The 12,005-nt window shown below is 50.0% G+C and overlaps 4 protein-coding genes across 4 annotated transcripts; 3 read left to right on the forward strand and 1 right to left on the reverse strand.

The window, feature by feature from the left end:
• Positions 1 to 379: 379 nt before the first annotated feature.
• On the forward strand, positions 380 to 1,968 carry BDR25DRAFT_239812 (putative histone deacetylase; the record flags this gene model as incomplete). Its single annotated transcript, XM_033685693.1, has 2 exons — positions 380 to 774; positions 831 to 1,968. The coding sequence occupies 2 exons, from the start codon at positions 380 to 382 to the stop codon at positions 1,966 to 1,968; spliced, it is 1,533 nt and encodes a 510-aa protein (XP_033542211.1).
• Positions 1,969 to 2,945: 977 nt separating this feature from the next.
• Positions 2,946 to 3,900, reverse strand: BDR25DRAFT_360726 (uncharacterized protein; the record flags this gene model as incomplete). Its single annotated transcript, XM_033696294.1, has 7 exons — positions 2,946 to 2,964; positions 3,008 to 3,064; positions 3,092 to 3,183; positions 3,221 to 3,267; positions 3,314 to 3,678; positions 3,711 to 3,830; positions 3,869 to 3,900. 7 exons carry the CDS (start codon positions 3,898 to 3,900, stop codon positions 2,946 to 2,948), a joined length of 732 nt encoding a protein of 243 aa, XP_033542212.1.
• Positions 3,585 to 7,212, forward strand: BDR25DRAFT_346238 (uncharacterized protein). The gene is made up of 4 exons (XM_033694124.1): positions 3,585 to 4,452; positions 4,506 to 5,219; positions 5,267 to 5,618; positions 5,671 to 7,212. Exons 1-4 carry the CDS (start codon positions 3,940 to 3,942, stop codon positions 6,807 to 6,809), a joined length of 2,718 nt encoding a protein of 905 aa, XP_033542213.1. The 5' UTR covers positions 3,585 to 3,939; the 3' UTR covers positions 6,810 to 7,212.
• Positions 7,213 to 7,593: 381 nt separating this feature from the next.
• BDR25DRAFT_337095 (alpha-L-arabinofuranosidase II) lies at positions 7,594 to 9,520 on the forward strand (the record flags this gene model as incomplete). Its single annotated transcript, XM_033693165.1, has 4 exons — positions 7,594 to 7,810; positions 7,859 to 8,052; positions 8,269 to 8,354; positions 8,575 to 9,520. Exons 2-4 carry the CDS (start codon positions 7,888 to 7,890, stop codon positions 9,518 to 9,520), a joined length of 1,197 nt encoding a protein of 398 aa, XP_033542214.1. The 5' UTR covers positions 7,594 to 7,810; positions 7,859 to 7,887.
• Between the last annotated feature and the right edge of the window lie 2,485 nt (positions 9,521 to 12,005).

The following is a 12,005-nucleotide window of genomic DNA, read 5'->3' on the forward strand; positions in this document are numbered from 1 at the left end:
CATCTCTCGCCGCAAGACTAAGCCAACCTTCATCGGCGGTAGAAAACTTAGCAGGATCCCTTCCGCTTCATGTGAGACGTCTGAGGCAGAGACGATCATTCTTCCAAAGGCTGTTTCCCGCAAGATTCCCTTCAGGGCTCGCCCATCAGGGATCCGCAACTCGGACGATCCTGTGGGTCAGAAAGCCCGCCCTCGCAAAGGTCTTCGTCCAGGAAAGGTCAGGTTCTCTTTTGCGAATCCATCCATCCCAACTCCAAAGAACATACGCAAGTGGGTCGACGAGGGGCCTCCAGACCCCTACAGCGGGCCAATAATCAGCAAATTTGGTGACAGCTTTCTTGAGTCTTCCGGTGACGACAGCATTGGGCCCCACCCTACGATGAAGCAAAACGGTGCCTTCCCTGCAAATGGGTATTCTAATAATATAGTCGAGGAATACATGTCTCCGGCAGTAGATGGTCTATATGATGCTGATTTCGAAGCCTTTAAAGTGCTTAGTGATAAAGAGAAACGGGAAATTATCATCAAGGAGGCAGAGACCTTTGGCATGGAGAAACCGCAGGGATACAGCGTTTCTTTTCATTACAATCCACATGTCGAATACCACCACTTTGGAAGCTCCCATCCGATGAAACCCTGGAGGTTAACCCTTACGAAACATCTGGTCTTGGCCTATGGACTAGAATTTACTATGGATCTATATCAACCGCCACCCGCTACTTTTGAGCAGCTCTCGCAGTTTCACGATGAAGGTTACCTCGAATTTCTAAGCAAGTGAGTTTCTTCTAGCTAGAGAAGGCATCTTTAACATTTGCTAAATTGATCTATAGAATTACACCGCAGAACGTCGAGCACGATGACCCAAGCTATCTTGCATATGGCTTTGGTGGCGAATCTAACGACTGTCCTGTTTTTGATGGTCTATGGAACTATGTCACCCTTTACAGCAATGCTTCGCTCTGGGCCGCCAACAGCCTGACTAGCCAACAATCTAGCATCGCCATCAACTGGTCCGGCGGCCTTCACCACGCCAAGAAGAACATGGCCTCGGGCTTCTGTTACATCAACGACATTGTCCTTGCCATCCAGCAATTACTCACTCGACATCAACGCGTGCTCTACATCGACATCGACGTCCACCATGGCGATGGCGTCGAGCAAGCGTTTGAGTCCACAGATCGTGTCTTTACCCTGTCCTACCACAAATTCGGAATCGATAAGAACGGTTACCCTTTTTTCCCCGGGACAGGCAATATCCACGAAATGGGACCAAATGATCCTTCAAGTAGGGGCAAAGGACACACTCTAAATATCCCGCTTGAAGATGGCATCGACGATGATCAGTATAAATGGCTCTTCAAAACGATTACCGGCGCTGTTGTTGAGAAATACCAACCTGAAGCCATTGTCCTCCAGTGTGGCGCGGACTCGCTCGGTGGCGATCGCTTGGGGAAGTTCAACTTGAACATCAAGGCGCATGGCTCCTGTGTTGAGACGGTTAAGAGTTTTGAGAAACCGCTTCTGCTCATAGGAGGGGGAGGCTATACGCCCAGGAACGTCGCGCGCACTTGGTGTCATGAGACAGCTGTCTGCGTTGGAGCAACACTCCATAATAATCTACCAACCCACCTCCCATATATCCAGGCTTTCCAGGGCGATGAGAACGGCGGTGGTACACTCTACCCAGACCTTCATAACACTAAGCGTCACGATAATGTCAATTCAGCCCAGAAACTGCAAAAGCTTGTCCAACATGCTCTAGAAAACCTGCGGTATCTCGAAGGCGCTCCTAGTGTCGTAGTAAATACGATTGGCTTGACGGAAGACGAAATCATGAAAGTCCGAGAGGAGGTCGAACAGGAGCTTGAAGACGAGGCAGAAGATAGGGGGGTACATCTCAGCGTGGAGCGGAATCGGAGAACGAGGGAACGGAATGTTGGGGGACGCGGCGAGCGAGGACTGCGTTGAGCCTCTGATGGAGATCAAAGCGTCTTTCTACCTCTTGGGATCGTCTCAGGTTATAGCGGCGTTTTGGGTGTTTGTTATGGAAGGGGGAGTTTCTTGGTTAGCTGGCTTTGTACCAAATACCTATCGTCATTCCTGGTCAGGATTCTGTAATGGTTGGATAGAAGGCTTGGAATAGGCATCCATAACCAAAAACCACCAGACAAGCACCCCAATATTCCTCATCAGTGGCAAAGGTGAGCGAACAACTTGCGGCACGGCTCGGTGTGGGACAGGCCATCTGACCAAATGCGCCTCCAATCATAAATACATAGGACTTCGCATGGCAGACTGCAGGCCTACAAGCCCCGGTGAACCTTTTCCACTCCATTCCGAGCTCGGAAGCAAGTCAAGCCAGCCATAGGGCTAGATATTCTCCTTAGTTTCTCGCTTTCCGCGCATCCCGCAATCGACTCCATGCACCTCGTAGCTTCCAGGTTCCCGTCCCTAGGATTGTTTCATGTAAGCACTCTTTCTAGAACATGTTCAAGTGTGTCGGTGTGTCGAGTGGCGCGCTTCGTAGGCTTTCTCGTGCACGGAGATGATCATTATTTCACCTGTCAACTTTGAAATAACGAGGCTAGCGTATGAGAGTCTGCGTGGATCTTGATCTGGCCTTTTCATCGTAAATGCAACACAACCTTAGCGGAGACATATCGCAATGATTCAACCAGTAACGGGTCGAGAAGGCGACTGTTGCTGTCGGAATCCCACCTGCAGGATGCTACTCCCTCGCTGCATGGGGTGTGCTATTCAAGGTTGTCGGACGGAGGAACGGACATGATGCTCCATCTTCTCCGTTCCGGGCCTTCTCTTACCACCCCATCACTTCCCAAAAAAAAAAAATCGGCTAAAATGATCTCCCAGCCTTTGCTTAGCGATGACTGAAAAGCTGGAGCCTAGTGCTAGAAGGCAGATCGAATAATTTTTCTCCCTCCCATTTATGTTAGATACTGGAGACTATTGATGTACGAGATCGCACAAGCTTCGTACAACGCCTGACAAAGCATGAAAGGTTGGACGAGCTGTAGCGACAAATCGCATGGACCCTTCGTGCGCCCTACGTCCGTGAGCAGCGCACGTCCACTTGCACATTTTGGCCAAATAGGTCTGTCTTATTCGTGGGGCAAGTGGAGGCCAGCTGGGTGTTCCAACAGAGCAGGAGACTTTCCCTGCTAGCTAGTGGAGTGTTGCATAGCATCATCAGCGGTCACACTCCGGTTCGTCGGTTCTGGAGCACTTCAGCCCTGGGACTGGGATGAACTGCGTGAGACGGAGGACGGAAGAGTCAGATGATTAAGTTGAGCACCTGGCTGGGGGGAGAAAGGCGCCTTGAGTGAATTTGGAACAGGCGAATGAGGTTGTGAAGGGGAGAGGGGCGAAGGCTGGTTCAGGGCGGCTTCGTCAGCATGTTTGCGCCTTTCGAACTGGACACCGGTTCTGAGGGGTCGGAAGTTATCAGATGGAACTAACTTTTCCCCTGGGATTGCGAGGGATGGAGATGACGAAGGTCGGGCCGGTGGTAAAGGAGGTGCCGATTGATGGATGTTTTGATTCTTCATGCCCCCCTCATTTGGCACTCTCCTCCAACCTTCTTCCAGTTCTTCTCTTCTGACTATTGAGCGAGGATAGAGTTCTGTGTGAGCTGAGAGAACGCGTTCAATTACGAATATCCTCCCTAGAGTCACACGTTTTCAGCCACCGACGGCTTCATGCATGAGCGCACGTCGTCCTCCATTATCGGCGCTTTTTCTTCATCCAAACTCCGACTCTTTGACAGGGATCTTCCAAGTCCTATCCAAAATCTATCTCTGGAACCCTCAGCCCTTTTCAAGCACCGGCCACACCCCACGTTCTGCCTGACTGGCCTAACACTCCCAACCCCCCCTTCTCCATCTCCTCCCTCCTTTCCCATAGTTCTTCTGTCTGAGTGAGATGTCGGACGATATCTTGCATTCGCAAACCTCGCAACCCCGCGTCCAGAAATCAGGCTCGATGTCACATTCAGGGAGTGTGAGCGGTGCAAGTGGATCCCCGAACCCACGCTCTTGCGTCACATGTCGAAAGCGCAAGGTAAAATGCGACAAGAAGCAACCGTGTTCAAACTGCGCCCGTGCGAAAATCGAATGTGTGTTCCCTGGCCCGGGACGCGCGCCGCGCAAATCGAGGAAACCGCCCGATGGAGAGCTCATGGATCGGTTGCGGAGGTTGGAGGGTGTAGTCAAGACGCTGAATGCGCAGGTGGAAGAACATGAGCTGGAGAAAGAGGGTGAACAAAGGAGTAGACAGGGGAGTATGAGTATGTGTCCTAATGGATCACGGGAGAGCCCGAGCGTGGCGGTGGATAATAGTGTAGAGGGTTTGGAGAGTCGGTTTGGGAGGTTGGTGGTTGATCAAGGGAGGAGTCGGTATATCAACAATTCTTTTTGGGCAAGCTTGAATAATGAGGTGGGTACTATAAATATGCAACCACCTTTAGGAGTATTACTAACTGCATGTAGGTTGAAGATCTTAAAGCTATACTTATCGAGCCATCCGACTACGAAGACGAAAGCCATGATTCACCCGAGTCGTCCAACTTCTCCTCACAGCATCAAAGCTTCATTTTCGGGTACAGCTCGACGAGCGTGGACATGCTGGCCCTCCATCCTACTCCCGAGCGTGCCCGCGAGTTCTGGGAGGTATACAAGGAGAATGTGGATCCTCTGGTCAAAGTACTCCATGTCCCGTCTACCGAGCCTATGTTATTGGATGCCATGACACATCCAGAAAAAGTCCCCAAGGGAGTGGAATGTCTGATGTTTTCGATATACTACGGTGCAGTGACGAGTATCATGCCTCAGGAATGTCTGGAGAAGTGGGGTGAAGAACGCTCCTCCCTGCTCGAGAAGTATCGCTTTGCTTTGGAGCAAGCACTTGCGAGGGCGAATTTTCTTTACTGTGACGAGACCATTATACTCCAAGCTTTCGTCATCTTTCTGAATATCATCCGGAGGAATGATGATGCGAGGAAAATTTGGACGTTGACCGGATTGGTCGTTCGTATTGCACAAACGCTGGGCATACATAGGGATGGAAGCCACTTTGGGCTTCCGCCTTTTGAGATCGAGATGCGGAGGAGACTTTGGTGGCAGGTTTGCATCCTGGACGCTCGAGCGTCTGAGGACCATGGTTGCGATCCCACGATTGTTGAAGCGCAGTTCGACACCAAGATGGTATGCTATTTCATCACCCCCTGGAATATCTAAACTAACAGATGTAGCCTCTGAACGTCAATGACAAAGACCTCGATCCTGATATGACTGACTTCCCTCCGGAGCGCGTTGGTTTCACTGACATGACATTCTGCATCATCCGCTTTGAAGTCGCTAATATCTTCCGTCGCATCCTCTACATCCCACCTGGACCCAACCGATGCAATTATTTCTTCGCCAATCTTACAATCCCTGAAAAGGAGAAATGGATCAGCGAATGCCATCAACGCCTGGAAGATAAGTACTTGAAAGATTGCGATATGTCGGTGCCACTCTACTGGGTGACGGCGACTGTATCTCGTTTAGTAATGAGCAAGATGTGGTTGATTGTGTACCATCCACATCAGAGGCGAGATGGAGGTAAGTCCTCCACCTAGCTCCTGATTATACTACAATACTAACAACCTCCTAGGTGCATCGCTCCCCCAAGAAACTAAAGACAAACTTTTCATCACCTCCCTCGAAAATATTGAATACTCAATCCTCCTCGAAACTGAAGCCCGCACAATGAAATGGGGCTGGCTCTTCCGCACCTACGTCCAATGGCACGCTATCGCTTTCCTCCTCTCCGAACTCTGCGTCCGTACCAAGGGCGAGGCCGTTGAACGCGCGTGGCGCGCTCTCGAAGCTACCGCCGGCCGATGGTGGTTCCCGCTTCGTGACTCCAACTCCCGTAAAGGCAAGCAAGGATGCTTGTGGAAGCCGTTGCGGAAGCTCATGGCAAAGGCGCGGGCAGCGAGGGAGCGCGAACTCACTCTTGAACGGGCGAGTCAGGCGCTCAAGAATGGGGGACTGATGTACCAGGATTTCCCACAATTGTTAGATCAGGTTCAAGAACCAATTCCGACAGATCAACCGAACTCAGAGGATCTAGATAAGCTGTTGAGACCTACCGCACCCAGGCTGGGTGATATGCCTGTTGCGAAACCACCAAGTTGGGCGGGGAGTCCCAGGAACGGGAATCCGCAGAGTCCGTTCATGAATGGAGGAAATGAGTTGCTGGGGTTTGGGAAAAGTACACAAAGTGGCTCGTCGATGAATGGAGCGAGTATGAGCGGCCCCTCGAATTCGAACCCGGGACAGATGTTCCAAGACATGACGGAATACGGCTTCGATTACCTCATGCGCGATATCTGGCATGACCATAACTGGGAAGACAGTGCGCCTAATATGACTAATGATTCTGGGCGTATGATGCCGCATAGTCTTCCTAGTGCACCAGTACCAGAGACAGAGACAGCGACCTCAACAACCACCACGAACAGGAACCCAACAACGAATACGAACGCACGATTACCAACGGCAATGGACGGTATCAGCTCCAACGCCTTTACTCAAAGTCCCGCAACCCTCGCGGCCTCCGATTTCAACAACAGTCCCGCCGGAATGGGAGGAAGTAGTGGCCAGAGCTCTGATTCCCCGAATCTGGATGGCGGACAGATGGATTGGGCGAACTGGGATGATTTAGTGAGGGAGTATGGGATGGATGGTGCGCAAGGTCAGATGGTGGCTAATGGTGCGGGGCATATGGGGATGGTGAATTGGTTTTAGGGGAGTGGTTTGTGAGACTAGTGTGGGGGGAACGCTTGGGTGTATGGGTGGGTGGCTGAGTGGATGAGTTTGTATGGGATAGCAGATAATAGGAGTGGAGTAGTGGAAGAGAAAAAGAAGGGGATGATGGATGATGGATATTGGGTGATGGAGTAGAGTGGACGAAACTGGCTCATCACTGCAGATGACTTGTACGAATACACACAAAACGCAGCACGGGAGAGATGCAGGGATTTCAGGAGCAGACAAGGTAATGACTAACGATGGCGTTCGATCCCGGAGACTACCCCAGCTCTTTGTACGTGTCTTTTAGGGCATGGCATGGCACTCTGTATACCCATGGCGAATGGTCGGAATAAGTGGAATGTGTACTATTATTATGTAGCAAGATCTCCATTTCCTGAAGATTTCCTTGAGTGTAATGTGTTTACCTTCAAAACGGATGTTTGTGGGTCTACTGTGTGGTTGTGTTGCTGTTGAGGGGGGTTGAATCTATCCCGTAGGGCATTAACCTTAAATTCTGCTAGTGCTCGTTCATCCAAGCTGCAAATAAAGATATAGGTAAACGAAACCCTACAAACTTTAGAGAGTCTCATATACTCTATCTCCACCAAGGTAGTTCTGATAGCCTAATTTTCGGGAGGCGCGTACCATGTCCACGCCTAACACTTAGAGCTGAGTTTTGGGCACCGCCACACAGACAGCCTCACCAAGCCTTTGCCCCTCACAACCCTCCAGGATTCGTGTCATGACCAGGATTCCACGTGTCGTTCTGTCGTTCTGTCCGAAACAAAGGACCCAATAATTACCCACCATTCTCGATCCCGCGCCGCCATCCATTACTTGCATCGTTTTAGATGACGTCACCCCTCTCTTCCTTCCACCACGCCTCCTAAACAACCCGTGGACAGCTGCTCCTAGCTTACCAATACCTGAAGACCTTCCCTTTGTGTCTGTCTCCCGTTACATTTTCGCTCAACGCCAAACTCGAAGTCTTCCATGTCCGTCCAAGCCCCTTGCTTGAGGCATCTTGTTAATCGTGCTTTTAGCCTTGTTTACAAAGTATATCGTGGAAATTATGTTCCCAGACCAAGACCAAGCCCAGATGCAAGGTGGAGGTGGGGGTATTGGCCAAATGCAAGGAGCGATGGGACATCTGCCGTATAATGATCATGTGCTTACCATTACGAACGCGACTACCCCGGATCCGTATGTTATTTGCGAAGGTGGGATTTATTATATGGTAAGTGTGGGGGCTAGAGTGTGAGGGTAGTTTTGGTAGATATGAGAGGGGGTTGGGGGGATGGGGATGGAGCGAAGGGAGAAGGGGGAAGGGGAAAGGAGAGAGGGAAAGGGGAGGGGACAAGGTATAGGGGAGACAGGGAAGGGGAGGGAAGAAGAGGAGAAGCGGGGGAAAGGATTAGCATTGTAAGTAAGCGAGAGCTAATTTATTAAACAGACCTTTACAGCGGGGGATCGAGTGGAGATTTGGTCTGCGGATAGTTTGTTTGAGTTTGAGAAGAGAGCAAAGAAGGATGTCATATGGTATGTTCTCTTTCCCTCGATGCTCGAATTCCTTGTGACACTTCTCTTGTCTCCAATCTCCTCTACTCCGGCTGTGTTATCAGACAATCTGTCTCTGATTTTGGAGCATCTTGTTCGCCGGTCTCTAATATAGAATGCTTTTGGCCTCTGGAGCTCTCGACCCCTATTACTTTTCGGCTTTCATACCATCTCACCATTTCATTTCTTACTGTTCCTGTAGGCGGCCACCCCCAAACACACCATACTCAGGTGATCTCTGGGCCCCAGAACTCCACTCCCTCTACGGGCGCTGGTACGTCTATTTCGCCGCTGACGATCCCGCCCATGGCAACAAATCCCACCGAATGTACGTCCTAGCGGGCCCGCCATCCGACCAATCCCCCTTAAATCCCCAGGCCTGGAACTTCGAAGGACGACTCCAAGGCATACCCGAAGACCAATGGGCTATAGACGGCACCGTAATCTCCCTCCACGGCGGCCTCTGCTTCGTCTATTCCGGCTGGCCTCTCGGCGAAAATTCCAGCGAATCCAAGCAAGAAATCTTCATCATCGAAATGGAAAGCCCAACCTGCTGTACTGGCACCCCCGTACGCATCTCCACACCCGACCACCCCTGGGAATACTCGGGTAAAAGCGGCATCAACGAAGGCCCGCAATTCCTCAGCTCCCCCGACGGGCGATGGACCGGGATCGTGTATTCCTGCGCCGGTTCATGGACGCACGAGTATAAAATGAATATCTTGCATTTTGTGGGCGGGAATCCACTTGAGGTGGCGAGTTGGAGGAAATCTGGGCAACCGTTATTGATGGCGAGGAGAGATGATGCTCCTCCTTATGGGCCGGGACACGGGAATTTTGTGGTTGTGAATGGGCCAGCCGGTCAGGAGGTTTGGGGCGTGTTTCATGCGACAGATAAGAAGACGGGGTGGGAGGGGAGGAAGGCGAGGATTATGAGAGTGGGGTGGGGGGAAGGAGGGCCGTTTATGGGGAGTGGGGAGTGTGGGAATTGTAGTAATGATGTTAATCATTTTCTTTATGGGAGTGGATCGGCTGGAGGAGGGGGAGGAGGAGGGGGAGGGGGAGGAAATGGGGCTGGTGGTGGCTTGAAGGGGCTGAAGGGGTTGATGGGGCAGGCGAAGGGGTTAGTGAATAAAATCTTCAAGTGAACGTACGCGAGAGGGATTGGAGGACGAATGGTAAGATTTTGGAAGGCAGGAAGGATATAAAATGGTACGGTGTAGCCATTTATAAGGTAGGTATGAAAGCATTCTAATTGGAGGTTGCTCAATGGAATGCATAGCACCTTGTGTCTCCCTTCTCAGGTAGCAAAATCTGCACGAAAGGTCGTCCTTACTCCGGATCAAGGGGGATGATATTGATAGAAGTGGTTGAGCGTGATTGAATGCGGATTCGAATTAAGATGGCCGGCTTGCTGGGTCTGTATTCAGCTCGACTCCACTCACTCCTCGCAAGCATGGAAGTTAAACTGCAAAATCTAAGCCTACATATAAGAACTTTAGAAACTCTTGCGACTAATCCTATAGTAAGGGAGGAAACTTAGCCTATGTCTCCAGATCAAGCTTGGAGCATATTAGCAGCGAGCTTGTCGTGATCAAGAGTGTGTTTGAGATGAGAGATCGAAAACTCTAAGATTGAAAGTGCTTGCGGGTAGGGATTTGAGGAGAGAAATTAAAGTGTAAATAGGCTTCTCAGCTTAGTTCTTAATGCAGGGGCTCGAAAATCGATCTGAGCTCTTCAAACAAGCCGGCTGGAGGTTTGGTGTGCCGGTGGACTGGTGGGACATCATCAGGCTTACCGCATGTGGCCTGCCGAGGATCTTCGTCATCTCGTCACGATCGACATGGCGAAACGCCGCTCATGATTCTTAGGGCAAAGCTACGGGAGTTTTAATCTAATATACCCCAATGCAATCTTTCAAAAGAGACCGCTGATACATTCCGTCGAGCTGAAGATCTCTTGCAGCGCTGGGAAGCATTCTTCAGAGGCCTTCGGTGCACGATCCTCGGAACGACATACACCCTGGCTGGAATACGAATATAGAGATGAGTCTGAGCAGGATACTGGAAAAGGATCTGAAGGAGAAGCCGGAGAGGTTGATGATAGCCCAGAATCACTGTTCGAGCCGCGCTAGTTAAGCCTTGGGATTCAAACAAACCAAATTTATTCTCTAGAACAAAATTAGAAGGCCGGAAGGGCTCGACGAAGCCGGGAGAATTTAACGAACAGAAATTCTCACGAAAAAGCGAGAACGAGCTCTGGATCGCCAGATACAAAGAACGGTACTGTGCTGACTGACAATCTTTCCGCAACAGTGTCGGGATTCGCGGATTGGACCCATGACGGTAAGATTCATACGAGTCAGGGGTAAATCCAGGGAAACGTTATTCCGAAATCTGTGCTTTCCAATGCACCCCTAATTCCCGAATTTTCTACCTTACTATCATACACATCCACACCCTTGCAGAGAGGTGATAGACTTAGTCGCCAACCTCACTGAATCTTATACTACTCTTAACTCCTTGTAAGCCTTGTATCCCAAGTTCCTATTTACCATGTCACCACTCTCCACGCTCACAAGCGTGGAAACGGCTCTTAATAATCTTTTAGTTTCCCGCCGGGCCTAACTTGTCGACACACCCCTTGAGCATTTTCCGTAAACTCTTAAACCCTCGCATTAGATCCCAGCATCGTCTCTCCCTCTCGTGAATCCCCGGACCCGCGCCATCCTCTAGCAAAATCTTCACCATAAGGAAATGCTAGTTAAAACAGCTAAGTGCAAAGCAGTACGGCCATTCAAATTTCTCTGATTAATTTCCTTCCTATGGTTCATTCGATATATATTAAGGGGAGTTAGACATTTGAAAATTACAAGCAAAGTTTGTTGTGGATACTCCTCCGGGTCGCTAGCAAGCTGGTGAGAATTGTACAGTGCACTGATATCTGCTAATTGTGGAGCAATGGGAGGATTATAAGCGTAGAGAGTTGGAGGGCTATAGGTAGATTCTAACGCAGAGGACAGATGGATTTGGGCAGTTCTAGGCGGATTTAGATGGCGAAGTGTGTTTAGTTCGGTGTAGAATGAAGATAGAACAGTAGTATGCTATTCAGGACATTAAAGGGCTTTTTGGGATTGGGGGCGTCGAGGTCTAACCTGGGAATAAGATGTCTATTTCGTCTGTTCTGCCTCTGGTTCATCTGCGCCATAGAACTTACAATCCAGGATTGAAATAAATCTACCCGCAACCGAGCGTGATATTTCTCCATTATATCCACTGCGGCCTAAACCCTTAATAATCCCTTCCATGGACTTACCTCTAACTTCTAATCTTCTTTTATTCAAAACTATGCTTCCTCACCGTCGGCCCTAGAACCCATTCCTCTCCCTTCCCATCAAACATATGCTTCCTAAATAATTCAAATCTGCTTCATAAAAGTGTTTAGGTGAATCCAAACTCGTTACTGCTTTAAAATATTCTAAAGAAGAAGATAACGCAGGGACAACTTGGTCTGTTTCTACAACCTTGAGAACGGTGCGTCGGTGCGTTTGAGGGAGGGGTAGACGGAGCGGAGGGATGTTGCGGTAGCGGTGGAGAACAGGAGGTTTTTGAAAACAGAGTGGGATTTGAAGAC

The sequence above is a fragment of the Lindgomyces ingoldianus genome (assembly GCF_010093535.1).
Source record: "Lindgomyces ingoldianus strain ATCC 200398 unplaced genomic scaffold BDR25scaffold_39, whole genome shotgun sequence".
NCBI classification, from domain to species: domain Eukaryota; kingdom Fungi; phylum Ascomycota; class Dothideomycetes; order Pleosporales; family Lindgomycetaceae; genus Lindgomyces; species Lindgomyces ingoldianus.

What these genes read in the sequence shown, in the direction of transcription:
- BDR25DRAFT_346238 (XM_033694124.1), top strand. Translation starts at nt 3,940, where the DNA reads ATGTCGGACGATATCTTGCATTCGCAAACCTCGCAACCCCGCGTCCAG. An exon ending in GGGCAAGCTTGAATAATGAG is followed by an intron (nt 4,453 to 4,505) that starts GTGGGTACTATA and finishes AACTGCATGTAG; the next exon opens with GTTGAAGATCTTAAAGCTAT. An exon ending in ACATCAGAGGCGAGATGGAG is followed by an intron (nt 5,619 to 5,670) that starts GTAAGTCCTCCA and finishes ACAACCTCCTAG; the next exon opens with GTGCATCGCTCCCCCAAGAA.